The sequence below is a fragment of the Haemaphysalis longicornis genome, unplaced genomic scaffold (genome assembly GCF_048455015.1).
Source record: "Haemaphysalis longicornis isolate Haplotype H1 unplaced genomic scaffold, Haemaphysalis longicornis Haplotype H1 scaffold_3, whole genome shotgun sequence".
NCBI lineage: Eukaryota > Metazoa > Arthropoda > Arachnida > Ixodida > Ixodidae > Haemaphysalis > Haemaphysalis longicornis.
Genome location: NW_027526335.1, coordinates 166307831 through 166335225, shown reverse-complemented (window position 1 = coordinate 166335225; position 27395 = coordinate 166307831). Strand labels below are relative to the sequence as shown.

Here is a 27395-nt window from a genome sequence, read left to right as displayed (position 1 = left end):
TTCCATTCACAATCGTGTCCTGGCTTCGTTTCAACTAAGCGAACGAATTGCGACCAAGCAATTTTTTTTAACCTCCTTGATTGCGACGACCCGCCGGCGGCCGGCGGACGAAACGCTGGGCCGACTGACTCTGTCGGCCGGGGAGCCGTGCAGTAGCGCAGCCGTGGCGCAGCCAATTGCCAGCTCATCCCCTCCTGACGTCACACGAAAACGCCACAGAAAATGGGCGAGCGTAAAGAGAGGAGGACAGCGTTTTCGAATTAGTTTTTCTACTAAATAAAATCGCGTAAACGCGCCTAGAGTGGTCGAAACATGGCCTCGGGACTCCGGACTACAATTTGCGCTAGTAATCCCGCAATGTTTACATATCACTTCAGTGTCCCTTTAATAGAGTTTCTTATGAGTAAGCTTTCTATACAGTCCTTATTTATTGAATTTTATAAACAAGCTTTCTAAAGAAGCTTTATTGTGCCCAATCATAACAACCTGTCACATATGTGCTGAGTTTGAGTTTGAATAAAATTTCTGTTGAGTTTTTATTAACTCAATCTCAATAGGATCTCTACACTTTTTATGTCAGTAAACACTACACAATTCTTGTTGTGTCCAGTCATAACACTTTTTTGCACATAAGCAGACTTTTTGCTTAAGGTAGACTGTTCAGCAAGCATGAACGAGTCAGTGGAGAACTCTCAACACTTCCTCCATTCATGAAACACAAAAGCCGGGTTCAGGAATCTCAGCTGTTTATTTACAAACTTCACGATCATGCAAAGTACAGTGGATTCTGTGCTCACACCTCACGGGAGAGCATAGTTGATAGGGATGTTTTGACCCGGCCTATGTCCGCTGTGAATTCCGCCACTGTGTAGTCTGAAGAATGTAAATAAACAATTGCTAGTACTAACAAATATCATGAACACTTTCGTTAAGGCAAAATATTTTAAAGAATGTTTCTGGCAATACTGGTACCACTAAATATGCAGGCTACAGCAGCATGCGCATTTTTGCCCATAGTACAGGCTATGTAACAAAAGCCACCGCTGTATACAGCTCACCAATTGCACCTGTGATCATGGACATTAGCACTAAAGCATGAAAAGCTTGTACCGAAACAAATGAAGCGACAGGAAATTAAAAACCGCCTCTGAATGCAGTCTTTCATTAGGGCTTGCTTGTCAGCATGATAAAAAATGGTCAGAACTTTTTTGCAACCTCTTTTCTTACAGCATTTAAGCAGTTACTCAAGCAAAATTTATATATTCATTGCTTTTTCCAACATTCTAGCAGTCAATCATTCCAGTCTGTCAATGCAAAGCAGCAGCTCTATTTAATGCAAAATTGAATCTTAGCTACAACTTGTATTCCTTTTCTGCGAAAATTCACAGCACTACCAGCTTGAGAAGTAACCTGTGACTACAAAAATCACTCAACCAGAACAGCAACAAGTACAAGTAAAAACTAACTCACCGATGACAGCCTGCACCCTGGCAGAGTCAAGTCCAGTTTTTGGCAAAAGGTCTTTGCGGGCATTGCACTGTTTCCCAAACAAGGACTTCCCCTTCAGCTCCTCTATTGTGAAAAGGTTCTTCAGAAGAGCCCTTGCAAATTTTGTAGCGTTCCCTGCGCAAGAATTCCTCAGGGCTTTCACCACTACCTCGCTCGCCAGAACACCATGGCCAAGATCCACCTGCAAGATCATAGCAAGTTGTAATTTTGTCAGACTAATCAGGCCTCATAATGTCCACACAACGCATACCAGGGGTTGTACAAGATTCAGGAACAAGAATTCAAGGATATTTAAGGATTTTCAAGGGTGCAGAAAAGCACGTGTGCTAACGTCTCACTACTGTTTTGACATGCTGTATGTCTGCTTCTTTACATCTAAAAAATGACCTCAAGAAAAATCTCTTTGGAACAGCTCCACCCTTCGGAAGTGGACAAGTTTACTCCCACCCACAGTAATACTGAGGGAGCTTTACAAAAGCCACATTATCTTGAACTTTTTCGAGCTGTGCAAATGCTCTTAATACAGTCTTGGATAGTGAGAAACGTAACTCAATACACCTTGCTATTCTCACCCCCCAAAATTTGTGTTCATTACAGGGAGGGGGGGGGGTGGGGGGGCAGATTGATGACTCCATACCTGCCAGGTTTCCCGAATTTTCTGGGAGACTCCGGAATTTTCATGGTTTTGTACGATTGTATGACCGAAACAAAAATCTCCCGAAAACGCACCCGTCTTTGGCCAAATCTTTTTCCCAGTCTGGCCACAATGCGCCTAGGTATACCTGAACCCGACACCAATCAGCATCGTTATCAGTGAAGTGCTTAAAAAGCGTAGTCGCCCATGCGCAGACGGTGAACCTGTTCGTCCCATTGTTAGTTTACTATTGATGGAAGCGCAGCGCCACCGCCGCTTTCATTTACACACGAGCACGGCCGTTCTGGACAGCAGTTCTGAAGATTTAGCCAGTCTCCAGTGGTGTGGCTTGTTGTTAGTTTAGACGAAAGAACAAAACAGTTCAGCTCCTGCTGTTTTGTATTGCGCTTGCACTACTATTTCCAGGACTTTCTAAAAGGGGCGGCGGTAGCCATGTCGAACACTTAAGTGGTGTAGCTTGTTGGTCGTTTGGACAAAGAAACCATTCATTTCCTGCTATGTTGTAAGTAAATAAAAAAATGTCTGTAAGGTTACCCATTCTGTTGTTGCTACAACCCCGCCCCCCTCCCAATCAGATCTCCCTAATGCCATCCCGGCAAACCTGGCAGATATGCGACCCTATTGGCTCTGGCCACCATCAAACCTGTCAAAAAAAATATTCCAGTAAAGCTTAGGAGCTAGATGGACTGTGTTATCACATTCAATTCATAGTTTTGCTTATCTGTGCTCATTTTTATTTCACCCTGGAGTGTCAGCCCCATTTCTTTTCGAAGCGTAGTGGGGGATAGCTATGGCGGGGCACAGCAACAGAAATATGTGGAATTAATAACAGGATGAGGCAATGCAGAAAGCAGTATGGAAAATTGGAAGGGGACAATTCTGCCTCGTCCGATGCAGGGCTTTTCTTCCGTACGAGCCAATGTGTAAAGAAGCAAGCCTGTGCTCCCAAGATCACTTTAAAATGTAAAAGCTGCATAAAGCAGCACTACAGCACCCCCAAGCTGACCTTAAATTGTAAAAAGCATGTTTTGGATAAGCAGTGTGCAGGGCCACACTGATATAAGCCACGAAAGCCCAGTCACGTAATCAGGTCGCCCCTTTGTTGCTCAAAGAAATCACGGGTATTCAAGAAGGAAAAACTTCCAGGCTTTCAAGGCCCTTGAAAATTCACTTCTCAATTTCAAGGGTTTTCAATGACCTGAACAAACCCAGGCATACCTTGCTAACAAGGGTTTTTGTTTAAAGACACACAACACGTACACTATAGCATTGCCCGAATTATACCACTATGTACACCACGTATTTTGAATGAAAATTTAACTGTTAGTGGCCCCAAAAGGAAGTCTGCTAGAAACTTTGTCTATTGCTTCCACGGCTGTATCATATTTGAGTAAAAATAAATGAATTAAAAATAAAATTGCACCATATTTACTCGCGCAATGATCACACTTTTTTTCCAAAAAATTTTATGCAAATTTAGGGGTGCGTTTATTACGCGGGGTAAATTTTTCGCAAAAAACATTGGAGCACAGAAAAGGCAAGCAAGTTGCGGGTCAAAATTTTTACGGTAGGTCTCATGAACATAATAAAAATAATGAATAAAACATAATACACTTCCATCGCCAGCTGCTTTGGAAAGTGACGCAAAATGCGGTGTTTTCATGAATTACGGAAACGGAATGCTGCGGAACGAGTTCGCTGTGAGGTTACAACAGGGCGGGACATCAAAACAGGCATTGGGACCGACGCAGCAAGCTGAGCAGCAAGCTGAGCTAAGATTTTTCTTTGTCTTGTGAGTACACTATGTGCATTTAGTGAGTTTCTTCCTCATCAATATTGAACGCATGCTTGCCGAAGTCTGCCGCAATAACGCAGCCATGTTCGCTTGGAAAGGGAATGAAACAGAGGTAAGCACGATCATCATCATACATACCACATACTGCTGCAGCAAGTTCAGGGAGCGTTCATTGCGCGGGAAATTAAAAAAAATCGTATTTTGACGACAAACTTCAGGGGTGCAATCATTATGCGAGTAAATGCGGTAAATCATTTGCAGTTACTAAAAAAACGTGCATTTTGTTGACTTAAGGCCTTCTTTGAGAAGCTTTGCTGTTGTTGAGGTCAAACGAGTGCAATGGCCCCGCATCACTACAAAAATTCGTGTGCCCAAATGATGGGTACCTCGCAACAGTGACTCCTCCAGCACATACATAGCTTCTCGCTGCCACTACTGGCACTATAGGCTCAGAATTAGGATGGTGCTAGGGAAGTCCACGCAATCGTTTCAGAGCCGACGTGAAAGCAGTACTTGATGCATGTGCAATTGATGCATGTGCATTAGGCACGACCAACTCTTGACATTTTCTGTTACTGCCCATCCAAAGAAACCACGTCAACATGCAACGTTCAAAATCTCAAAATTCAGTGGCTTGCGGCCACTGAAGGTATTACTGAAAACGTCATGGAAACAAGGTAAGTAACTGTTTTGGAAGTGGACATGACCATCACACAGGCTGCTGGAGAGTTCTAGCCCAGACACGTGAACATTCCAAACTAGTGCCCCATTACAGTTGTAATATGTTTTCTGTGATGTAATGTGGGCAAATCTTAACTGCATTTCATGCAATACATGTTTGTAATAGATAAAACAAAAGCAGGCAAAGGAAATACTGCCCCCCTTTCAGTTTTCATTTCCTTCAGAAAAATAAATGGAAATAAATTTTTTTCAAAGGGCCTGCCTGGCAGCGACCGCCCAGGGACTTCTGGACTACAAAAACTAATATTGAAATAAAGTTTATTCCTCCTCCGCCTCCTCCTCAGCTAGATATTTTTCTCAGCAGTTTTAAGGGACCATCTAAGCCATTTCAAAAGTCCCAGTTAATACTTCTGCAAATGAAATAGTTAAACCTACACAAACTGCAAAGCACCCACACCTTGAGGTAACTTTATTGTAAAAACCCGCCGCGGTGGCTCACTGGCTAAGGCGTTGCGCTGCTGAGCACGAGGTCGCGGGTTCGATTCCCGGCCGCGGCGGCCGCTTTTCTGATGGAGGCGAAAAGCAAAAACGCCCGTGTGTACGAGATTTCGGCGCACGTTAAAGATCCCCAGGTGGTCAAAATTAATCGGGAGCCCTCCACTACGGCGCGCCTCATCGCCTGCGTTGCGTCGGCGCGTTAAACCCTACAATCAATCAACTTTATTGTAAAAAAAAACCCAAAAAGTGTACGCCCTTTAAAAGCTAACTGCGTTCAAAATTTCAACCTCTTGAAAACATTTCTGTATCGTTTTCCAAAAAGACTGCAACATACAAAATATGACAGCCGAAATGCACGTATTTCGCACGCGCCAATGACGTGGCAGTTCTTGATTACCTCAGTGCACAACTTGTTAACTTTGATCATGATTATGTCTCTGTACTTTGGAACACTTTCAAAAACGTGTTATTTTTGCCCAGATCATTTCATACCCAGCAAAACTAAAAAAAATAACAAATTCACCCCCTGGATCAATCGAAAGATAATTCACTTAAAGCGCAAAGCCAGGCACTTGCGATCTAAGCGTTGTGCCCCTTCTCAACTTAATCTGCGCTTGCGCAAGAGATACGCAAGTCAGGCCAAGAGTTTTTATTTTAATACTACCCTGCCTAATTTTATAAAAGAGGACCCCCAGAAATTTTGGAGCTTTGTCAGCGAACGTAAAAAGAAGTAACAACCCTGCAACAACCGGTCATGCTAGCAAGGCTGAAAACGCGTATCACTAGAATTCAGCAAACAGTAACTTACCATGGGGGTTGCTGCGACCCGAGCAGGCTCGTCCTCAAGTTTCTTTGCGAGCTTTGACGCCTTTTTTAACATCCTGTAGGACTCTCAAATAGTGCAGCAAACAGCATTATAAGAAAAATGGCAAATTTGGATGTCCCGAGCTATACCTGCACCACAAGACGTGCTGTAGTAGTAGAGGGCTGTGGATTAGGTTATATGCAAACACACACGTTTTCGTTTTTTTTTTGCTTCCATTACAATGACTTCCATGGTCAGGATCAAACCTGCATTCCTCGGCTCTTTTTGTTTTGTCCACTTCTGTCTTTGTGTCCCTGTTATTTCACACTGTTCCCCAAGATGCAAGTGCACCAACTAGCCCAATGCGCCACCTTGCTCAACACCACCCCAGCAATTCCTAAAAGGTTGCACAGGTGTCAGTAACGGAGTGGTCAATGGTGATTTTAGCGGTTTGATCAGACCAGTTGTGCCTGCCAACAAGCCTGCATCTGTGTGCCGACATACTGAAAATATTCTCGCTACTTCTGGCAACAAATCTTCATAAAACGTTTAGCATAGAGTGAAAGGCCCCACTATAGCCTGAACTTCGTGGTATGGTTATTGCAAAAGATTGTTACACTACCGTTCTTGCACGGTTCTAGTGCGCACCATTTTTTGCTAATTTTTTTGCCTTCCAATTTGTGTGTGCATTACAATTTAGCTCAAAACCTAAATCAGCACCAAGCAGCCAGCAGCATCGGTAGGACACAAGATTCCCTCAATACCCAACTTAATCTAATCCAAAACAATATATCAGTATCATGTGAGTAAATTTTGGTGCACTTATTCCTTAATGGGCATACCTCAGCCAGCTGTTTCACATATTTCAGCCGGTCTCGCGAGCACAATAGCTGCAAAGCGCACTGCACGGAGTTAACTGTCTCGGGTACTACGGTGGGGGTGGGGGGAGGAGGGAGTTCACAACGCCTACGAGGCACTAGCCCATATATCTGCAGCTGCACTTACCCCTCGTTTCAGAGCAGAAACGAGTGCGCCATTGAAGCAAATGTAGTGGAGCCAGATTTTCATGCAAGGTTTTACTGGGCATATGCGCTGCATTTGTGCCCTCTTCTCTTCTTTTCTTGTGTTTTTTGCGCTGTTAGTAAGCACAAATTAGCAGCAAATGAACCAACGGCCTATAACATTTAAAATTATGAAAGCCAAGGCACTTGACATCAGAAACGCTTTCAGTTCCTTTCTCCAGTTTTCATGACAGCGGGAGCTGGGTAAGCAACTCTATGAAGTGCACAGGATTTTTCCAGCCAGAGTTACGAGCGTGAAATAACATGACTCCTCTAGGTATGTGGTGTCCTGTGTTTTAAACATGCACGGTAGAGTCAGTGTCGAATTATCTTTTTTATCTTTCCTGCTGTAAACCTACCTACGCGTTACAAATTACAACAAGATGAATGATCTTGAAAGATGTAGTGCAGTAGAGCTTTTACTCTAAAAGCCATAGCAAAAAATTTATTCAAATTAGAAAAAACTTATGGATAATGCCATCCCCCACATAGCTTGCTATATGCTTTGTCTATTTCTTTCCCAAATGAAATGGCCATATAGCTGATTTTCGTGGCACAAGCTTGTATCACAGCCTGTATGGTCGCTGCATAGCTTGCGGCACGAAAACTACCTCTCAAGATTATAGGCAGCATTAGTAGCCTTGGCCAACCAAACTTCTCTCTCCCCCCCCCCCCTCCCTTTCCCTTGAATGAAAGTTTGGGGCAGCAAGGATCGGCCCCGTTTGTCTCTACTCCATACACTAGTGTACATGACGAAGTAACTCGAACACGCATGCTCCTGCAACCTGCCCTTGTCAAAATAAACTGTCACAAAGGCACTGCGCCCAACTGCAAACATGGCTCAGTTGCATTGCAGCCACCGAATGATGTGTGTGGTTCCTTTTATGCATCATGAACAGTGCTTACAAATATGAATGATATTCAGATAACTGAAGCAGGGGTAAAATCATTGCTCGCTAATCTGAATGCACACTCTTCGCATGGCCCTGACGGCATATCAAATCAAGTTCTTAAACGCTGTGCAGCCCATATTGCTCCTTTTCTGGTCGTACTGTTCACACTATCTTTAAACTGCGCAACGTTGCCCAGAGACTGGAAAATAGCGAACATCACTCCCCTATATAAAACCGGTGACAAAGATAAAGCTTGCAACTACAGACCAGTTTCACTAACCTGCGTTTGCTGTAAAACCTTAGAACATATTATATACTCATGTCTTATCAAGCACCTTCAAGATAATAAATTTTTCACGCCATGGCAACATGGGTTTCGGTCAGGTTTATCTTGTGTAACGCAACTTACTGAGCTTATTCACGATATCGCTCTAGGTTTCGACAAAGGTGTGCAGGTAGATGCTATTTTCTTAGATTTTCAAAAAGCTTTCGATGTTGTTCCGCACAATCTTCTGCTTTACAAGATGTCGTTTTTAGGCCTTCCCAAATATCTCCTAAGCTGGGTGAAAGACTTCTTGAGTGATCGCCAGCAGCAGGTCCTTGTCAATGGTGTTTCATCATCTCCTGCTAGTGTTTTATCTGGAGTCCCACAGGGCTCCGTCCTTGCACCACTACTTTTTCTTATTTTCATCAATGATTTTCCCATCGGACTTAAATGCACTGTACGGTTATATGCGGACGATTGTATCATATATCATCCTGTGAAATGTGCCGAAGACGTAGATGTGATGCAAACGGACCTTGACAGAATTGTCACTTGGTGTACAGAATGGCAGATGAAGTTAAACATCTCCAAATGCTGTCACGTCCAATTTACGAACAAGAAAAACAAAGTGCACCCTTCATTATCGTTGCAGAATAGTAAAATACAGACTGTAGACACGGTAAAATATCTTGGTGTGACCCTCACAGAAACATTAGACTGGACCACCCACATCGATACAATAATTAGCAAGGCATATCGTCTTCTTTATTTCTTCCAGAGGAATTTTAAGGATGCCCCCCAAGCACTAAAAGAAACTCTTTATATCACAAATATAAGACCAGTACTTGCATATGCATGCACAACATGGGACTCCTCTACTGCAATACAAGAAAAACGAGAGAGAGTTCAAAAACGAGCTTCTCGGTTTGTAACCAGTAATTATAATTTTAACGTCAGGAGCTCAGAAATTATAAATAGTCTTGGATGGAAATCGTTGAATCAGAGAAGAAAACTGCTAAGGTTGAAATTTATGCACAGCATTTACAATAAGCAAACCGGAATAGATAAAGATTTATATTTAAAACAGCCACACTATGTATCCGCACGCAGAGATAATGCACGAAAGATTAGAGAATTCTAATGCCGCATTAATGTATTAAAACATTAATTTTTTCCTAACACTATTAGTGACTGGAATATTCTCCCGAAGGAAGTGTTTCTTGCAGCGAATTTTGCTGAGGCTATAGAGCATGCTGTATAATTTTATTTCCAGAATGGTATTTTCCTCATCTATTGTTGTTCAAATAAGTGTTTCATTGTTATTTGTCTCACACAAACAAATTTATGTGCTGTATACTGTTCAAAATAACCCCCCTACAATAATGCCCTACGGGCGCTGTAGGAACGTGTAATAAATAAATAAATAAATATCGGCATATTTAGCACAGAAAGAAAATTTAAAGTTCTCAACGATACACATACTAAAGTGCTCTTTTAGCATTTGGGTTAGTCGTGCCCTACCCATGGATTATGTGTAACCGCTCACAGGTCAATTTCAATAAACTTATTCCCAATTAAAACATATTTTGAAGACTTGAAGGCTATGCGGAGCTTCTATGACTTACGTACTGAAGAGATGAGCCAGTTTATGCGCCATGCTTTGAATACGTTTCACTCTTTCCTGAGCACACTTACCTCTGTAGTTGTCGACCGCTTCTAGCTGCCGCCTCAGGACAGTGTTCTCTTCTTCCAAGTTAGCTATCTTGGCTCGCAGCTCAGCCAGTTCCGCAGCATTCAGGCTGCAGCTCGTGCACTGGGGATGGTTTCCACAGAAAATGGTTAGCCCCAAAACAACGATTATACAATTTCAAACCAACATGAGAAATATGCACCCCTACGTTCACCATGTGTGATATAAGCCAGTCAACAGAATACCTAAGAAAAGAACCATTAGCTTTTCTTCATTTTACTTACTGTTTCTTGAAGGCAACTAGAGAGTAATTGTGAGAAAGAATCCCAGACAGTCTAAGTTAACCTGTGCTCCCCCACCACAATAATTTCATGAATAACTTGTAGCTTTGGCCTTGCAAGTTCAAATCACACACAAGTATTTTTTTTCTTGAGCTTGTTTGTACCATCTGATACAACAAAAAGCAAGATACCAAAGACAGTTCAGTAAAAAAATGCAAATTTCAGCACAAAAACTGTGTGTAACCAGCCAGTACGTGCGAGTTCTACAACAGTTGCCAAACAACGGAGGCAGTTACACCGCGGGTCGGGTGAATAGAAAACTGTGTGTGGCAATCAAAAAAGAACATTTTTTTAAAGATAACCATAACTTTACAAAAATGACCACTTGATGGAAACATGACACGCGGCCTGCGTGGAAATGACAATAACTGCCTATTTATACTTAGCCTCCACAGTATTAACTTTATGGCTACTGCAAAACTACTGCTTGGTGACAACAACAGAAGAGGGTTAAGCATCCTGCATGCTAGTATTTAAATGCCGAACTGTAACACAGCTCTATTGCCAACTTAGGTAGTAGCATGAAACACTACGAACAATAAATGGCCAAAGTCGCCGACATATGAACTAGAGATGCTGCAACCAAAACAGAGCAAAACAGAGTTCAACCAATAGGAACAAATGCTGCGCCAAAAAGGCAAGTTTCTTGCATACAAAAAACTAAGGTGTGCGTGACATTTTTGATCAAGACGACACCGTGATATACTTCTGAATCCTAACAAGTGGGTAAAACGGCAGTTAACGCAAGCTGCTTTACTGCAATTGTTTCCTGGCTCACCGGACCACATGTACTGTGGCGGTCACACTTAATGGGAACTGGGTAGCGCATGGCACGAACTAGTACTGGAGCATCCTAACGGCGCCGCTAGAAAACAGTGCGCATGCGCATTGCGGGGGAAAGGAGTGTACAGATCTCGTCGCACACATCGCGTCATCAAGCTGCAGCGCGTCGTGTGCTACTTACGAGCTGCCACCACTCAAGCAGCAGTCGACGTTGCCAGTGGCCGCCCTGAAGGGCAAAAATAAATACTGTGGCGCTGCGAAAAAAGTTGAGATTTCTTTCACGCGCAAACAGAACGGTTGATGCAGGGAAGCAAGAAGGAATTGCAGTCTTTTCCTACGATGCGCATCGTCATTCTACCGCCATGCAGATTGCTAGCACCAGCCGTCACTGCGAGCTAGAGCACAAGTTTCAGCCGCATAGGCATTACTTCAACAAACGTGGCTGAAGAAAATACAGCGCAGTTTCTTGAATGTCGATTTGGAAGCAAAAAAGGCATCACTAAAGCAGGTGCCGCTGGCTGAAGTGCACCATGACATCCTAATAGTTTCTGTAACTCACATATGGAATGACGACCGGGCTTACCAGGCTAGCGTAGACTGGTGTATCCTAACCTGGGGTTTAAAATTGCGCCCTGTCATTGGTTGTATTCTTCCCGCTGAAGGAGACGCGCACTGCATGTGGGCCGGCTGTTCGTAACGGATCACTTGCGGAATATCGCCTCCAGTAATATGTATGTGGTGTTATTATAGAGCGATGCTGCTGACCCGGGGGCACATAAGCCGTGTAAAATTTTTAGACTTGAAACTACGCAAAAAACGCAAGATTTATTCTTAGCTGCCATGCCACCCCTTTCAACAACTTTCGCGGATGAGAGCAAGAAGCGTTCCAGGTCGGTTTTACTCCACAACTTACTATACTTTCACTGATGCCCAAACGAGGACGTTGCATGTGTTTTGCCAGAAGATTAAGAACGAGACCCTACCACACAGTCGGGGTTGTTCCCCAATATAAGCTGTTCTAGGCCATAAAATGACAGCTTGAAATCGAGAAGCTAGCTTCCCCGTAATGCTCCCGGACTGGGGGACCAGCTAGCTTCTCCAGTTTAACAAAAGTCCTCCTCAACCTGCAGTAAAGCTAGTTATGCCGCGAGTCATAGCTTGCAGATGAAAGAAAATACACAAATTAAGAAGCAAACTAGGAGCTACTGTTATTGACAACATTGCAAAAAACGCACGAAGATACAAAAAACAAACAGAAGCATCGCAAGGCCGAGGCTCATTTTTCTGACGTTAAACGACGTTCGTAATTAGCTGAGATTCATCCTTATTTACGCCCACACAGATGAAAGTTTCTTAGATTGCAAAGCACGTGGTGGTCACGTATCGCCAGGCTGTTTGAGCATTGAAAACATTCCACAGCTCGCAGTGACGGTTTGCGCTAGTGATCTTCAAGGCTTCAAAATGCCGGTACGAGTCGCAAAAAAAAGACCACGATTCATTCTTGCTTCCCTGCATCAACCGTTTTGTTTTCACGTAAAAGAAACCTCTTAATTTTTTTTCCAGTGCCTGAGTATTTATTTTTGCCGTTCACGGCGGCAGCTCGCAACTAGCAGATGACGCCTGTTGACGTGATGCGTGCGACGAGGTCTGTACTCTCCTTTCCCCCGCAACGCGCGTGCACGCTGATTCCGCGAAGCGCCATTAGGATGTTCTAGTAGTAGCTCGCGCAACGCAGTCCTGTGTTCCCACTAGAGTTGACCGCCATAGTACATGTCCAAGACAGCAAAATGGCATGTAAACACACAAAAAAAATGGAGAACAGCTAAGGACGTATGGGAAGCATTGATGCAGGGTGTGTGTTGTTCAAGCAGCTCAAGCGGAAGTGCCCATGCTTCCGTGAGAAAGACACCCTGCGATAAAGGACTAGAAGCTTATAAATTTTGGACGACTTCTCCGAGTGAACTTTTTTACAAGCTAACTTGCCTTAGAAAAGGTTGTGTTGGGGAAAACTGTTTTGAAAATATTACTTGAGCACTTTATCAAGGACACAAACTGAACATCTGCTTAGCCATAGACAGCTAAGGAGGGGGTACATCAGATAACTTTTGACTCACACAAGCATCGCTGCATCACAAAGCAATTGGTTTACTAATCGCCTAAACCTACACAGGCGAATGCAGTTGAAAAACCTAATATACACCTGAGCAACTAATTCAGGGAAATATGGAAATTGATCAAGGTGCTTCTATCTACAGTCTCACTACAAAAATGTATGACAAAGGTCACAGTGCTAAAAGAGAGGTTCATGATTTTTTAGGGATTTTGCTTTTGCTTGTTGAAGTCACATGATTAGCAACCCTTAATCAGCGTTGCCAAACGAACCTTGCGCTGAACGAACCTTGCGTCTCGCAACGCTGATTACTCCGTTTTCAGTTGGCGCCACATGTCTGGTCTTGAAAAAAAATTTCAAGTATGGCAGGCAGTGTGATAAAAAAAAATCGGTGGTGGCCCTATGCTTTTGGAACAGCCTAGCAGGTGACAGCAGCGGCCTTTGCTTAGAGCGCATGCGGCTACTCTGGCAGAGTTTTCCACATCACTCATCACACGGCACTGATCCGACCGAACGGTCGACGCACCCGTGATATTGGTAAAAAATTGGGCGAGTGCACATCAAAGAGATAAGAATTAAAATGCATGCAACAGCATGGTTGTGCTGAAGTCCATTTGCTCTGACTAAAACAGATGACGCACTTTGTGTTGAGAAAAGCACACCTACAGCAACACTAGTGGCAGTGGCGTGCACTGTGGCCCCTCCAAAAATTGGTTTGTTATGGGGAGCAGTGAAACTGAGTTGTAATAACGTTGCCAACTAGATGGCCTTAACAAGTAGCACCAAAGTGGATTTATCACCTCATCAAGCTGGGGACTCCGGCCATTCGCACCTTGAAAATCCAGCAGCCCAGCATCCTCCACTAGCTTCGCACGTTTCTTTTCGAGGGTGCTTTGTTTGCCTGCAAAGAAATGGTTGATGGCGTACTGGGTGGTCGTCCGAAGGTACACGCAAATTCGAATTCCACTCACATATATACTTTTCCGTAGCGAACATATGATATACACGAGAACCGGGCGACGTTTGAAAATCAAAGCGAGCGGATAACTGTTAAACGATCGCCGCTGTAGGTGGCTTCTGAAGGGAGACACTTTTGGTTCTTTTGCACGCGTTAATTGCAACAAAACAAAATCGAACGTAGGCAATGTAATTCTAAGCAAATATATAAATTGCCTCAAAATGATAAAACGCGTGCCACCCCTTTCAATAAATAAACGCTTAAACAGCTTCACAGAACGCGAACGCAGCACTGTTGTTTGCGTCACTATCTGAATTATGCAATGACGTCCAGAGTTTTCGCACCATTGCCAACGCAACAAAACGGGCAAGTTCTGAAATGTCCGTGGAAGTTTAATGCCTAACAGCGCAGATCAGGGGGACATGAGACATGTCGTCAATTTCACGTTTGTCAGCACCACTGACGCAGCTGCAAAGCGCGCTTTTGTTTGTGGCACACACGTGCTATTTAAGATTTAATTGTAAGAATGCACAATTCAAACACTATGCAACATCGAAAGAACAAAGTTCCTGAAAATACGTACTGACACAGCGTGAAGCAATAAAGCATTTACGTACCGCTTTCCACGAGGATGGCCGGTGCGGGCTCCTTGTCTTCGGCCCACTTCACTGTGACTTTTGTCCCACGCAGGTTGTCGGCGTTTTTTTTTCCGTAGAGCAGTTGGTGACCGATTTCCGTTTCAATAATGCAACGTACCGGATACACATCCCACTTTTCTTCGGTGGCCCATTTCACTAGGACGTGGGTGGGTGGAACGGAGCTCATAACTAGTTCAGCTGCAGACCACTAAGGGTTACGCTGCAGGGTTAGGCCTGGTTAGGCTGGTAAGGCTTCCTCAGCTTACTCGGCACTTCGCCTTCAAAAAAAGAGCAGATGGACCAGATGGACTCGCTAACTATACTAAACCCAAGACTAGGTAGAGCGATAGAGTCAATAGAGTTAACCACCTACAACATAGTAGAGAGCTGGATTGACTTCAGTAGCGCAACTAGCGTCACCTTTCTGTATGGAGTTTTTTTATTCAAAAAACTTTTCCCATTAAGCGTTTGTTTTGGGTAAAAACATTGCTCTTAGAGCACATTTAAATTTGGCTGAGAAACGTAAGTATATGGAATGCGCAAACGACTTTTGTTTTTTTCGCTCCATTGAAATAAAAGATTGACATTCAGCTCTGTTCAGTTGAAGATTGTGAAAATAAAAACGATTGACGTTCAGTTCGATCTGTTCAGTTGAAGATTGTGAAAATAAAAACGATTGACGTTCAGCTCGATCTGTTCAGTTGAAGATTGTGAAAATGGTATTACAAAGTGAATGTCAACCACATTCTGTATTGTAATTTGAGAAAACTTTGTGTACGAGCAAACTGAGCGGTTTGCAGCTACTACGAGAGCCAGAAACGGAAAAGGTTATTTCTAATTTGCTGTACTGCGTCCTTCTGCATTACTGAAATGCAGAAGAACGCATTTGCTGGTTCCACGGCAGCTTTATGATGCGGATCACTTAATTTGTATTAAAAGTTCGATTGATACATTGGCACTTGCAGCGCGGTAATAAGGAGGCTTTGCCTAATGTGACGAACTTCCTTCGGTTATGTAGTCATTTGGACTGGCGCCTGGTCATTTGAATAGTCCAATAGCATGTCATTTGTTACGGAATAATTACAATAAAACGCGAGTTGCTGCCCTCAAAGTGAATTCTCAGTTACAACTCCACGGTGAACTAATTAGGACAGGTAAATAAGACTCGTAGGCAACACAGAGTGGTCAATTTGTTTCCAGAAAATCCGGCCCGTGTGAATTTTTATTTCAAACACCATGCACTAGCTGTTATCCCTGGTAAGGGGCCGATGTGTTTATCGCTTTTTAAAGTACACATTTTGTGAGAACGGCTGACTGATTCCACTACAACTTTCCATAACTCAAAAACGCATCTTGGTCTGGTCTTTTTGGTGAACAGCAATCAACCGTGTTGCTCTAGTTTTCTTGTTGCATTCTCAGAAAAAATGTTGTTTTCGCCTGTAGGCACCGGCTAAGCCTTTTTTTGCTTCGTGCGTACCGCATAGGAAAAATGCGTTTCTAGCCAGCTTTTCGACCCCCATAGGCAAAAGTGCTTTTCAACCAATGGTTAAAAATCTATCAGACTGGTGCCGCTGTGTATTTTTGAACAAAAGAAGCCTTCATGCAGAACTTCCGCGCGCATGACTCAACGATTTACAAAATCACACGGTACACATTTCTTGGGTACCATGTGATTCCTTGTGTACTCACAATATGTAACATATTGTGTTGCATACTCATATTATAGTGCGCCTTTCCTCGAACTTGTTATACTCCGCCTACTTAAAAATAATTAGGGGCAAATGATATGAATATATTCTGATTTGTTTTTCGCGTTCGACTCACGCAAGTTGTCTGGGAACAAAAATTCACAGAAGGTGAATGATGATGCAAGAAATGAAACACTAAAGAAAATGCGCGTTCCCTCTTTTGAAGCCCCTAGAAATGTGCACTCGTTCCCTCTTTTTTTTCACAATTAATTGGCTAAAACAGCAGCGTACGTCCGCGGCTTTTCGTACTAAGAGGCCATCCACATTTCTTTTATATCATTCTTTTAATTATCGACTCCAATCAATGCTTCTAAGTACAATCAATAATTCTAATCAACACACGCGCACGTGTGTGTTGTTCTGCATTGATGAACTTATTATGCCTCTTTTATTTGTCCTTTTGTACTGCTCAGGGGTGCTCCAAAGCAGCTCCGCATTTTATTTGCGCGTATAAAATCTTTTGCGAGAGAAATTTTTTCGTCCATATGTGAGAGCAATTTTTGGCTGTTCCGGAAATGCTCAAAACTGCTCTGGACAGGCAAATAAGAGGTGCGAAATGTTCACGGGGGCATCACAGGGGTTCTTGGGCCTCTTCAATTTGCCAATTTTAACTGTCCAGAGCAACTATTTGTACTTCAAAAGCACTTCCAAACCACCCTCGCGCTGCTCAAAGCTACTCTGAAGTGGCATAAAAGAAAATTTGTTTCGTGCACTATTTCTGCAAGTCGAACGTACCTTTCTTATTTCTGGTTCCTCTAAATCGGCCATGTGCGTTTTTTGTGGTTCATTGCTGATCGACTAGCACTTTTCCGCTATCCGTTTGGATCCCGCTGTCGAGACTGCCCTGCGGGCTCTTAATGACGCCTGCAAATGTCTTCAAAGAGAAAGTATGTGGAGTACTTGTGGGACCCAACGTGCAAGATTCCGACGCGTTCGAAGTACAGAATGAAACAGGCTGCTGCCAGCGCTGACACGGCATGTGCCAACAATGAAAGGGAAGATGAGGATGAGCCGTGCACCAGCGACCAAGGATCAAGAAATTGCCTGGAAGGTGCCGCTCAACCCCGTAATGTTGAGCCTACTTCTGTGCAAGAAATACTGCCTACAGAAACTGAAGCTTCGGAACCGTGTGTGTCCGGTGTGGGATTGCTCGCCTCCAATGCGACTCTGGAGGGCAACAACGACGATTCCTCGGACTCTTCGAGTGACGACACTGACGCTGAGACGGAAGCTGATGGGGAAGATGCCGCTGATGCTCCAGGAAAAGAAATCAGCGATTTGGTACGTACGCGCGTAATCTTGGTAGTGTCTACTTTCACGGCAACCGTGAGAATTACCGGCAGAAATTTCTCACGGCACTCGCCTCATTGACTAAGAACGCCATCCGGAGATTCTATGGGATAAATATTCACATAAAAGCCGTGTTTGCATCTTCCCCTGTAGCCCTGTGGTAAAGTAGTTGCTATTAAACGAGGAGGCTCTGGTTCGAGTTCGACAATGCGTTGCCTTTTTTTTAGCTTTCGGAATTTTTCGGTCATCGTGGTTTTGTTAATGCTTTTTTCTACTCTGGTTTACTATATCAAGAGATCGACGCACAATACTTCTAGAATGGGTTGAATTACGTTTAATATAGGTTGTGTTCTGTGTCGTTGGGCTGGCCTAGGTTAGGTTCGTTGCAGTTTGGCTGGATTTGGGTAGGTTATGACGCGTTCGGTTAGGTTACGTTAGGGTCGGTGAGGTTATGTTACGTTAGGTTACGTTGTGACGTTATATTTTTTAGCAAATTTTAGGCCAGCCAGCTTTTATGGAAACTGCCGTGAGAATTTCCCGGAGGTAATTCTCACGGCTGTCGTGAGATTAGACGCAGCCCGTAATCTTTGTTTGCGATCCCTTAGCTCGGCCCTTTTGCGAGGCGGAGAGGGTATTTTCTTCTCTAGTTAGGATCAAAGCATTCTTAATAAAACGCACTGTACTTTCCGCTGCTCAGTATGGACTCAAACAAACATGCATATGTACACTTTAAAATCCTCGAGAGCAAAAACCTCTATCCGCCTCAGATGAACGGCTTTCGCGAAAATAGAGCAGCCATTGACAATGTGATTGCTCTAGTTTCATCTCTGGAAGAAGAAAATATAATGGATATGTTCCTATTGCCGTGTTTTTAGACATTAAATCGGCATTTGATTCAGTTTTTCATGATGCCATTCTGACATCCCTTGCTGCTCTTGGGTTTGGTGGAAAACTTTACGTTTGGATTTCAAGTTACCTGCAAGGGCGACAACTTTTCATGTCCACGCCGGACGGCCAAACTTCCTACTATACTATAGAAAAAGGAGTACCTCAAGGAGCCGTCTTGAGCCCTCTGCTATTTAACCTTACTCTTATCCACCTAAAGCGAGTACTCCCACCTGGTGTCCACGTCACACTTTATGCGGACGATATCTGCATCTGGAGTGCGTCGCGATCGCGTCGTACCACGCAGCAAAGGCTGCAGAAAGCTCTCGCAAAAATATCTGCGTACCTTTCACCGAGAGGACTCCACCTATCTTCCGAGAAAAGTGTTGCCATTGCTTTCACTCGCAAGCACATGAAACGGTATCCACTGGTTCTCGGTGGCCGCACCCTGCAATATGTGCGAACCCACAGATTCTTCGGAATGTTAATAGACCGAAATCTTTCCTGGGGTCCTGAAGTGAATAAACTCCGTACAAAAATCACCGCCATCTCAAAAATCCTGGGGTATCTCGGCGGCAGTCGCTGGGGCAGTGACTGTCGCTCTATGGTACTGCTTTGCAAAGCCTATGTCGACGGTCTATTGCGTTACAGCCTCCCTGTCCTCCAGAAGCTTCCGCCCACAAGCAGAAAGCAGCTAGATGCGGCCAGAAACCACTGCCTCCGCATCTGCCTCGGCCTCCCGAAAGGGTCGTCGTGCCTAGGTACGATCGCTGAATCTGGCTGTCTGCCTCTGGAAGTGATTCGACTCCAGGAGACTGTGCGAATACATCTGCGACATCGGCTGCACGCCAAGAGCCGTATACTAACACGCATGGTTGAAGATGATAATTCGAGTTTCGGGCAAACACTCAGGACATTAAATCTTTTTGTTCCCTCCCAGGCACCAAAAGCAATGCCGTCTAATTTTCCACCCTGGACCCTCTCGCCCCTACATATCAGATGCAGCATCCCCGGAATCGGCTCCAAAAAGAGCATGCCTCAAAGCGTACTCTTACAATTAACACTTCGGCATATCAGCTGGCTGTACTCGGACACAAACCACATTTTCACAGATGGCTCCTGCACACCTGAGCGCAGTTCCTCCGGAATATTTATTCCCTCTACTGGCCAGACGTTCTCCTATCGCCTCGAGCGTGCGACATCATCGATGACCGCCGAGCTTCACGCCATCAAGGAAGCTATACGCTACATTTTACGCCAGCAGCCAAAGCAATGGACTGTTTTCACAGACTCGAAGGCGGCTCTCCAAAACCTGCGACGCAGCGACTGCTTCACCCTACATGAACATGCCTCTCGCAAGGTCACATACCTGCACCACCTTGCCAACGACGCTGGACACCGCATAACGTTTCAGTGGCTTCCCGGTCACTGTGGTGTTTTAGGAAATGAGAAGGTGGACGAAGCTGCTCGCAGGGGCCTGGAAATGCACAATGTGAGGAAGATTTTTTTCACTAAGCGTGATGCCAGAACTATGCCGAAGGCGCTTGTTTTAATGGAACGGAACCGCCTCTGGTCCCTTCCAGATCACCACCATGCCTTCCTACGCTACATAGACCCTGAGCTCAGGATGAGGCTGCCAGAGGTACTTCCGCGCCGATTGGAAACATTATATCACCGACTTCGTCTCAACACAGCGCTTACGAAGGCATACCTTTTTCGACTTGGTGTCACCACAAACCCTTACTGTGACAACTGCGGGTAACCAGAAACCGTGAAGCATTTGCTGCTGGAATGCTCTGCATACATACACGCAAGATGTAGTCTTGCGCAGAAACTAGAGCGCCTCAGCCCAGGACCAATGACCTTGAAAGTACTTCTTGGTCCATGGGCATCTCCACCAGCTCAACGCAAAGTACTGGAGGCGTTGTTCGACTATCTGGACGAGATTGGCGTCATTGCAGTGATTTAGAGTTTTGAAGACAGACTTTGTATTCTTACTACTCACAAACTGAGTGTGCTTTTCTTGTTATTTTTCTGTCTTCTTTTATTTCTTTTCTTTCTTCCTCTTTCTTCTGCCCTGTAATCTGTGGGCCCTTTTCTTTCCCCCTCCCCCTTCCCCCGCCGAGTAGCATGTCGGTGTCGCAATTCCGGCAAACATCTCGGCTTTCTTTTCTAATAAAGAGCCTTCTCTCTCTCTCTCTTTAAAATAAATCTAGAATATAACGATTTTCCCTATCTGTACCTTGTTTTGTAGCACATATTTGCAGTGACACATCAGTTATAGTTGGTTGAGTGCACTGTGTGTTTGTCACTAAACCTTTATGTTTAGTTATGAGGCTGATGCTTGAACTCTACAATCAAGTTGGATCAGTTCCACTGTTTAAGTGCAGTGGCTAGATACAAAACACCGCTGGCACTATTCCTGCCTTAAGCATCTCTGAGATGTGTCGAAAAAATTTTGGTGTGAAGCATTTAGGCAGGGTCCACTTTAAGCGGAACTTTCTTGCTGTTGCTGCAAAACTTGCCTCATGGATGCAGTCCGTGGCAGCACTGACCTCTTTTGCTCCATTTTGGAAAATCTCGTGAAGTTTAGATAAAACATCCTTTTCGATGTTGTGTAGATAAAATGCGCAATGCAATGCCTCAACACTCAGCAAAACGAGAGAAAAAAAATACACTCCTGTGCCGAGCAGTGCTCTTGGTTTGTAAAATCCTCTGTTCCAAGAGCTCTAGCAAGTTCTCCTTTGTTGGCATACTTGCCTGATGTCAGTGAAGCATACATCTTATCATGCAAACATTGCAGCCGATTTCGCATTATATTGCTGCTCATGATACCGCACCTTCAATAGTCACTTTGTTTCATTAAAGAAGGTCGCAATCATTAAAATGGCTGCTTCCCGTGCTTTTAATTTGTGTTCAAGCATTTCTTGTGTCTGACATAAATATCAGTTCAACAAACGAGGGCAAATGGATTTTTGGGACCAGTGCAATGCTACAGGTTCATCTGTTGCAAATATTTTTTACAGACTCACCATTTCATTGTGCATAGCTAAATAGGAAAACTTTTGCCTTCACGAAGTTTATGGTGGGGGACAACAATAGACCTCTCCCTGCTTGCAAACACAGTGATGGCATGAAACACACCTGCGCAACTGCAGCAACTGCTGGTGGCGTGGCTGCAAAATACGGTGTTGGTTGGCAAATCGCACCTCCGCTGTCAGCCCAACCTTGGGACGCCCAAAAGGATTGATGTGCCTTAGGGGAGTTGGTGAGGAGGTTGTGTCTAGGTAAATGTTGCTGCTGAACCTCCATGAGGCTTTTCTTTGCACCTACAACCTCCACAACACTGCTGTCTAGTGCATGATTCGCTGACTACTGGGGCACATACTATCGGAAAATAGCAATAGTGCATGTACAAAACAGCCTAAAAAGTCATTCTGAAAGCTAGCACTCTTGCAATGCATTTCAAGAATGTTTTGAGGGGAAGGGTGTTTCGGCTGCTCACGAAGGTAGACTAGTTCATTTTTGATGATGATGATGGTTTAAGTTTAATGGCGCAAGGCCGACATGGGCAAAGAGCGCCAAATACAAAGTTATTTGATAAGGAGGGAAATCGGATAAAGTCAGTTAAATACTATGAGCACGTCTGGTGTAAAGGGCCAGGGTGAAGAACGTGAGTGGTTAAAAGATAAATACGGTGGCTGGTGTATAGGACCAGGGGTAAAACTATGGGTGATAAGAGATGAGTTGTAAGAAATGAACTTCAGATAGGAACCTTAAGGTTCGCTGAACAGAGAACATGGCATCATCTCCTAAGAAGTATGACGGGTGTGGTGGAATATGTCGTGTGTGTAGTTGTGGGAAGTGTTTTCGTCGTGTAATGTCGAGTGCCTTACATTGTATGAGGATGTGGATCACGGATAGGGCCTCTCCGCACCTGCTGCACAGAGGTCTTGGAGACCCCGTGAGAAGGTGCGAGTGCGTTGCATGAGTGTGCCCTATCCGTAATCTAGCCAAGGCGACTTCAGTGTATCTATTACGTGTGTCGGTGGTGTATGGTCCCAAGTGTGGTTTTATTACGTGTAACTTGTTGTCTGTTCACTCCAGTGTGTTTGCCATGTTTTGCGAAGTTGTTGTCTGATGTGTGGTTTCACGTCGGTGTAGGGTAATGTGGTTATGTCTACTGTATTCGAGAGTGTAGCAGCAGCAGCCATTCGGTCCGCTGCTTCGTTCCCGGCTATACCACTGTGGCCAGGGACCCAGGAAAGAACCAGTTCAAATTTGCGTACATACACCGACATAATACCCTTGACTATTAGATTTACAACGTGATTTTTTGAAGACTTTGTTGACGACAACGCCCGCACGACACTGAGGGAGTCTGTATATATAATGGATTGTGGGATGTGACTTTGAAGGATATGATTAACAACAAGAAGTACACCATAAGCCTCTGCCGTAAAGATACTGGTATTACTGTTAAGAGTTCTAGTGACATTAAGGCCGGGCCCATGCGCCGCGCAAGACACAGAGGTGGCAGTTTTAGAGGCGTCCGTATAAAATTCAGAAAATTGATACTTCTGCTGCAAATACAAGAAGTGCTGCAGAATTGCACATGTGGGAGCTCGGTTTTTATCTACATGTGTGAAGGATGTGTCGCATGATACAGGGCGGAGATGCCATGGTGCTATAAAATCTGTTTGGGAACTTTGTATGGTGTCTAAAAAGGAGACAGAAAGCTCTGACGCTTCCTCTCTAACTCTGTAAGAGAAGGGCGCAGAGAACGATGGTCGGTTTAATAGTAGTGCAGTCTGAGACGTATCATAAAAAGCCGATTTAAAAGGATGGTGTGGCATAGATGAAATTTTAAAAGCAAAAAGAAGATCTGTGTATGCTCGCTGACATTGTAGGCTCCACTTATTACACTCCACATAGAGGCTTTCGACCGGGCTAGCACGGAAGGCGCCACATGCCAACCGGAGCCCCAGATGAAGCACTGGGTCCAGCATTTTGAGGGATGTCTTACTTGCTGACCCATAAACAACGCTTCCATAGTCTAATCGTGAACCTATCAGGCTGGTAAAAACACGTAAAAGAAGTTGTTTGTCAGCCCCATATGAAGAGTGGGAGAGAACCTTGAGTATATTCATGGCCTTTAAGCATTTATGTTTAAGTTGTTTTATGTGTGGAATGAACGAGAGCTTTTCGTCAAGGACTACACCTGAAAACTTCTGTTCATTTCTGACTGGAATTGAGACACCATTGAGTTTGATGTCTGGATCCGGTCGAATACCGCGCCTTTTCGAAAACAAAACACAAGTACACTTCACTGGATTAAATTTAAAACCGTTGCTATCTGCCCAGCCAGCTAGCTTGTTAACACCAAGCTGGACTTGGCGCTCGCAGATAGACAGGTTACAAGACTTAAAGGATAATTGCACGTCGTCTACATAGATTGAGCAGGAAATAGTTGGTGGCAGAGCCTTCCGAAGAGAGTTCATTTTTACAATAAAAAGGGTGCAACTTAAAACTCCACCTTGCGGCACGCCGTTTTCCTGCACATGAACCCTAGAAAGTGCAGTTCCAACTCGCACGCGAAACGTTCTTTCAGACAGGTAACTGGCAAGCGTGTTCATCATGTTACCCGACATGCCAAAGGACTTCAAGTCGCTAAGGATGCCGTACCGCCAAGCAGTATCGTACGCCTTTTCAAGATCAAAGAAGACGGTCACGCAGTACTGCTTGTGGAGGAAACCATCTTTGATATAAGACTCTAACGCAACGAGTTGATCGTTGGTAGATCGCCCCGCCCTGAAGCCCGCCTGGCAGCTCTCGAGAAGACCATTGTACTCTAAGAAGTACACGTCTCCTGTTTATCATCTTCTCGAAGAGCTTACACAGGCAGCTTGTCAGGGCAATGGGGCGATAACTGGCAGGAGAGGAAGGGTCCTTCCCTTCCTTTAGGACAGCCACTACTATGGCCTCCCTCCAAGAGCGAGGAATGTGCCCCGAAAGCCATATTTTATTGTATAGGTGTAAGAGTGTTTCAAGAGTGTTTGGGTGTAGGTGTTGTATCATGGTGTATGTGATTTTGTCTGCACCTGGAGCTGACGTCTTACATGTGCTCAGAGCAACCTTCAGCTCATGAATTGAAAAACAAGAATTGTAAGAAGTGTGCGACTTGTTGTTATCACGCAGGGACTTCTTTTCCACAGATGTTTTGTGTTTTATGAAAGTGTTTGTGTAGTGTGCTGAACTGGACACGTGTTCGAAGTGTTGTGCAAGTGTGTTAGCCTGGTCTTCCAGTGTGTCTCCTGTTGTACTAACCAGGGGCAGGCTGTGTGATGATGATGGTTGGGTTTTTATGGCGCAAGGCCGCCTAAGGGCAAAGAGCGCCAGAGGGAAGTTTATTTAATGAAGTGGTTACAAAAAAAAATGTCAACCGAACATAATAAAATCAGTTACAGATAATGGTGATGGCTGGTGTATAGGGCCAGATTTCATTATGCGTGATAGGAAATGAGGTTTAAAAACTTAACGTCTGACAAATACTCAAACACACGTTTAAAAGAAACAATGGCTTCGTCACCTAGAAACTGCGATGGATGTAGTGGGATATGTTGTCTGTAGAGTTCTCTGAAGTGTTTGTATCGTGTTGTGTGAAGTGCCTTGCATGTGAGTAGTATGTGCACTACGGATAGGGCCTCTCCGCACCTGCTGCACTGGGGTCTAGAAGATCCCGTCAGCAGATAGGAGTGCGTTGCATGGGTGTGCCCTATCCGTAATCTGGCCAAGGCGACTTCAGAGTATCTATTGCGTGTGTCGGTGGTGTATGGTCCCAATTGAGGTTTTATTACGTGTAACTTGTTGTCTGTTTGTTCACTCCAGTGTGTTTGCCATGTTTTGCGAAGTTGTTGTCTGATGTGTGGTTTCACGTCGGTGTAGGGTACTGTGGTTATGTCTACTGTATTCGAGAGTGTAGCAGCAGCAGCTATTCGGTCCGCTGCTTCGTTCCCGGCAATACCACAGTGGCCAGGGACCCAGCAAAGAACCAGTTCAAATTTGCGTACATACACAGACATAATACCCTTGACAATCAGATTGACAACGTGGTTTTTCGAAGGCACTGTTGACGACAGTGCCCGCACAACACTGAGGGAATCTGTATAGATAATGGATTGTGGGATGTGGTTTTGAAGTATATGATTGACAACAAGAAGTACACCGTAAGCCTCTGCCGTAAAGATACTAGTATGACCATTCAGAGTTCGAGTGACACTAAGGCCGGGCCCATGCGCCGCGCAGGACACAGAGGTGGCAGTTCTAGAAGCGTCCGTATAAAATTCAGAGCACTCATACTTCTGCTGCAAATACAAGAAATGCTGCAGAATTGCACATGTGGGAGCTCGCTTTTTATCTAGATGTGTAAAAGATGTGTCGCATGATACAGGGCGGAGATGCCATGGTGCTATAAAATCCGTCAGAGAACTTTGGATTGTATCTAAAAAGGAGACAGCAAGGTCTGACGCCTCCTCTCTAACTCTGTAAGAGAAGGGCGCAGAGATCGATGGTCGATTTAAAAGGAGTTCAGTCATGGACGTATCATAAAAAACTGATTTAAAAGGATGGTGAGGCATGGATGAAATTTTAAAAGCATAAAGGAGATCTGTGTAAGCTCGCTGACGTTGTAGGTTCCATTTGTTGCACTCCACATAGAGGCTTTCGACCGGGCTAGTGCGGAAGGCGCCACACGCCAGGCGGAGCCCGAGATGGAGCACTGGGTCCAGCATTTTGAGAGATGTTTTACTTGCTGACCCATAAACAACGCTACCATAGTCCAATCGTGAACCTATCAAGCTGGTAAAAACACGTAAGAGAAGTTGTTTGTCAGCACCAAAAGAGATGTGCGACAGAACCTTCAGGATATTCATTGTTTTTAAGCATTTATGTTTTAGTTGTTTTATCTGTGGGAGGAATGTCAGCTTTTCGTCAAAGATAATACCCAAGAACTTGTGTTCCTTTTTTACAGGAATAGAGACACCGTGGAGTTGAATGTCTGGATCCGGCCGGATACCACGTCTCTTCGAAAACAAAATACAAGTGCACTTCCCGGGATTAAATTTAAAACCATTGCCATCTGCCCAGCCAGCTAGCTTGTTAACACCAAGCTGGACCTGGCGCTCACAGACAGACAGGTTACAGGATTTAAAGGAGAGTTGAATGTCGTCTACATAGACTGAACAGGAAATCGACGGTGGCAGCGCCTTCCTAAGGGAATTCATTTTCACAATAAAAAGGGTGCAACTTAAAACTCCACCTTGTGGCACTCCATTTTCCTGCACATGAACCCTAGACAGTGCAGTTCCAACTCGCACACGAAAGGTTCTTTGAGACAAGTAGCTGGCAAGTGTGTTTATCATGTTACCTGACATGCCGAAGGACTTGAGGTCGCTTAGGATGCCATACCGCCACGCGGTATCGTACGCTTTTTCCAGATCAAAGAATACCGTCATACAATATTGTTTGTGGAGGAAAGCATCCTTTATATAGGACTCGAGCACGACGAGTTGGTCGTTCGTGGACCGCCCCGCCCTGAAGCCTGCCTGGCAGCCCTCGAGAAGACCTTTGTACTCAAAAAAGTACACGAGTCTTCTATTTATCATCTTCTCGAGGAGCTTGCACAGGCAGCTTGTGAGGGCGATGGGCCGATAGCTAGTAGGAGAGGAAGGGTCCTTTCCTTCCTTCAGGAAAGCCACTACTATAGCCTCCCTCCAAAAGCGAGGAATGTGC

The 27395-nt window shown here is 44.5% G+C and overlaps 1 protein-coding gene across 1 annotated transcript; it reads right to left on the bottom strand.

The window, feature by feature from the left end:
- Positions 1-729: 729 nt before the first annotated feature.
- LOC144175508 (uncharacterized) lies at positions 730-25572 on the bottom strand. Its single transcript, XM_077704586.1, has 6 exons — positions 14662-25572; positions 13887-13987; positions 9858-9975; positions 5947-6029; positions 1471-1690; positions 730-873 (listed from the first exon to the last, which is right to left on the bottom strand). The coding sequence occupies exons 1-6, from the start codon at positions 14867-14869 to the stop codon at positions 794-796; spliced, it is 810 nt and encodes a 269-aa protein (XP_077560712.1). The 5' UTR covers positions 14870-25572; the 3' UTR covers positions 730-793.
- Positions 25573-27395: the final 1823 nt, after the last annotated feature.

Excerpts from the sequence above, each read along its gene's own strand:
- LOC144175508 (XM_077704586.1), bottom strand. The coding sequence starts at position 14,869 with ATGAGCTCCGTTCCACCCACCCACGTCCTAGTGAAATGGGCCACCGAA. Across the intron at positions 13,988-14,661 it reads GGCCATCCTCGTGGAAAGCG|GCAAACAAAGCACCCTCGAA; the intron begins GTACGTAAATGC and ends ATTTCTTTGCAG. Across the intron at positions 1,691-5,946 it reads GGGTCGCAGCAACCCCCATG|GTGGATCTTGGCCATGGTGT; the intron begins GTAAGTTACTGT and ends ATGATCTTGCAG.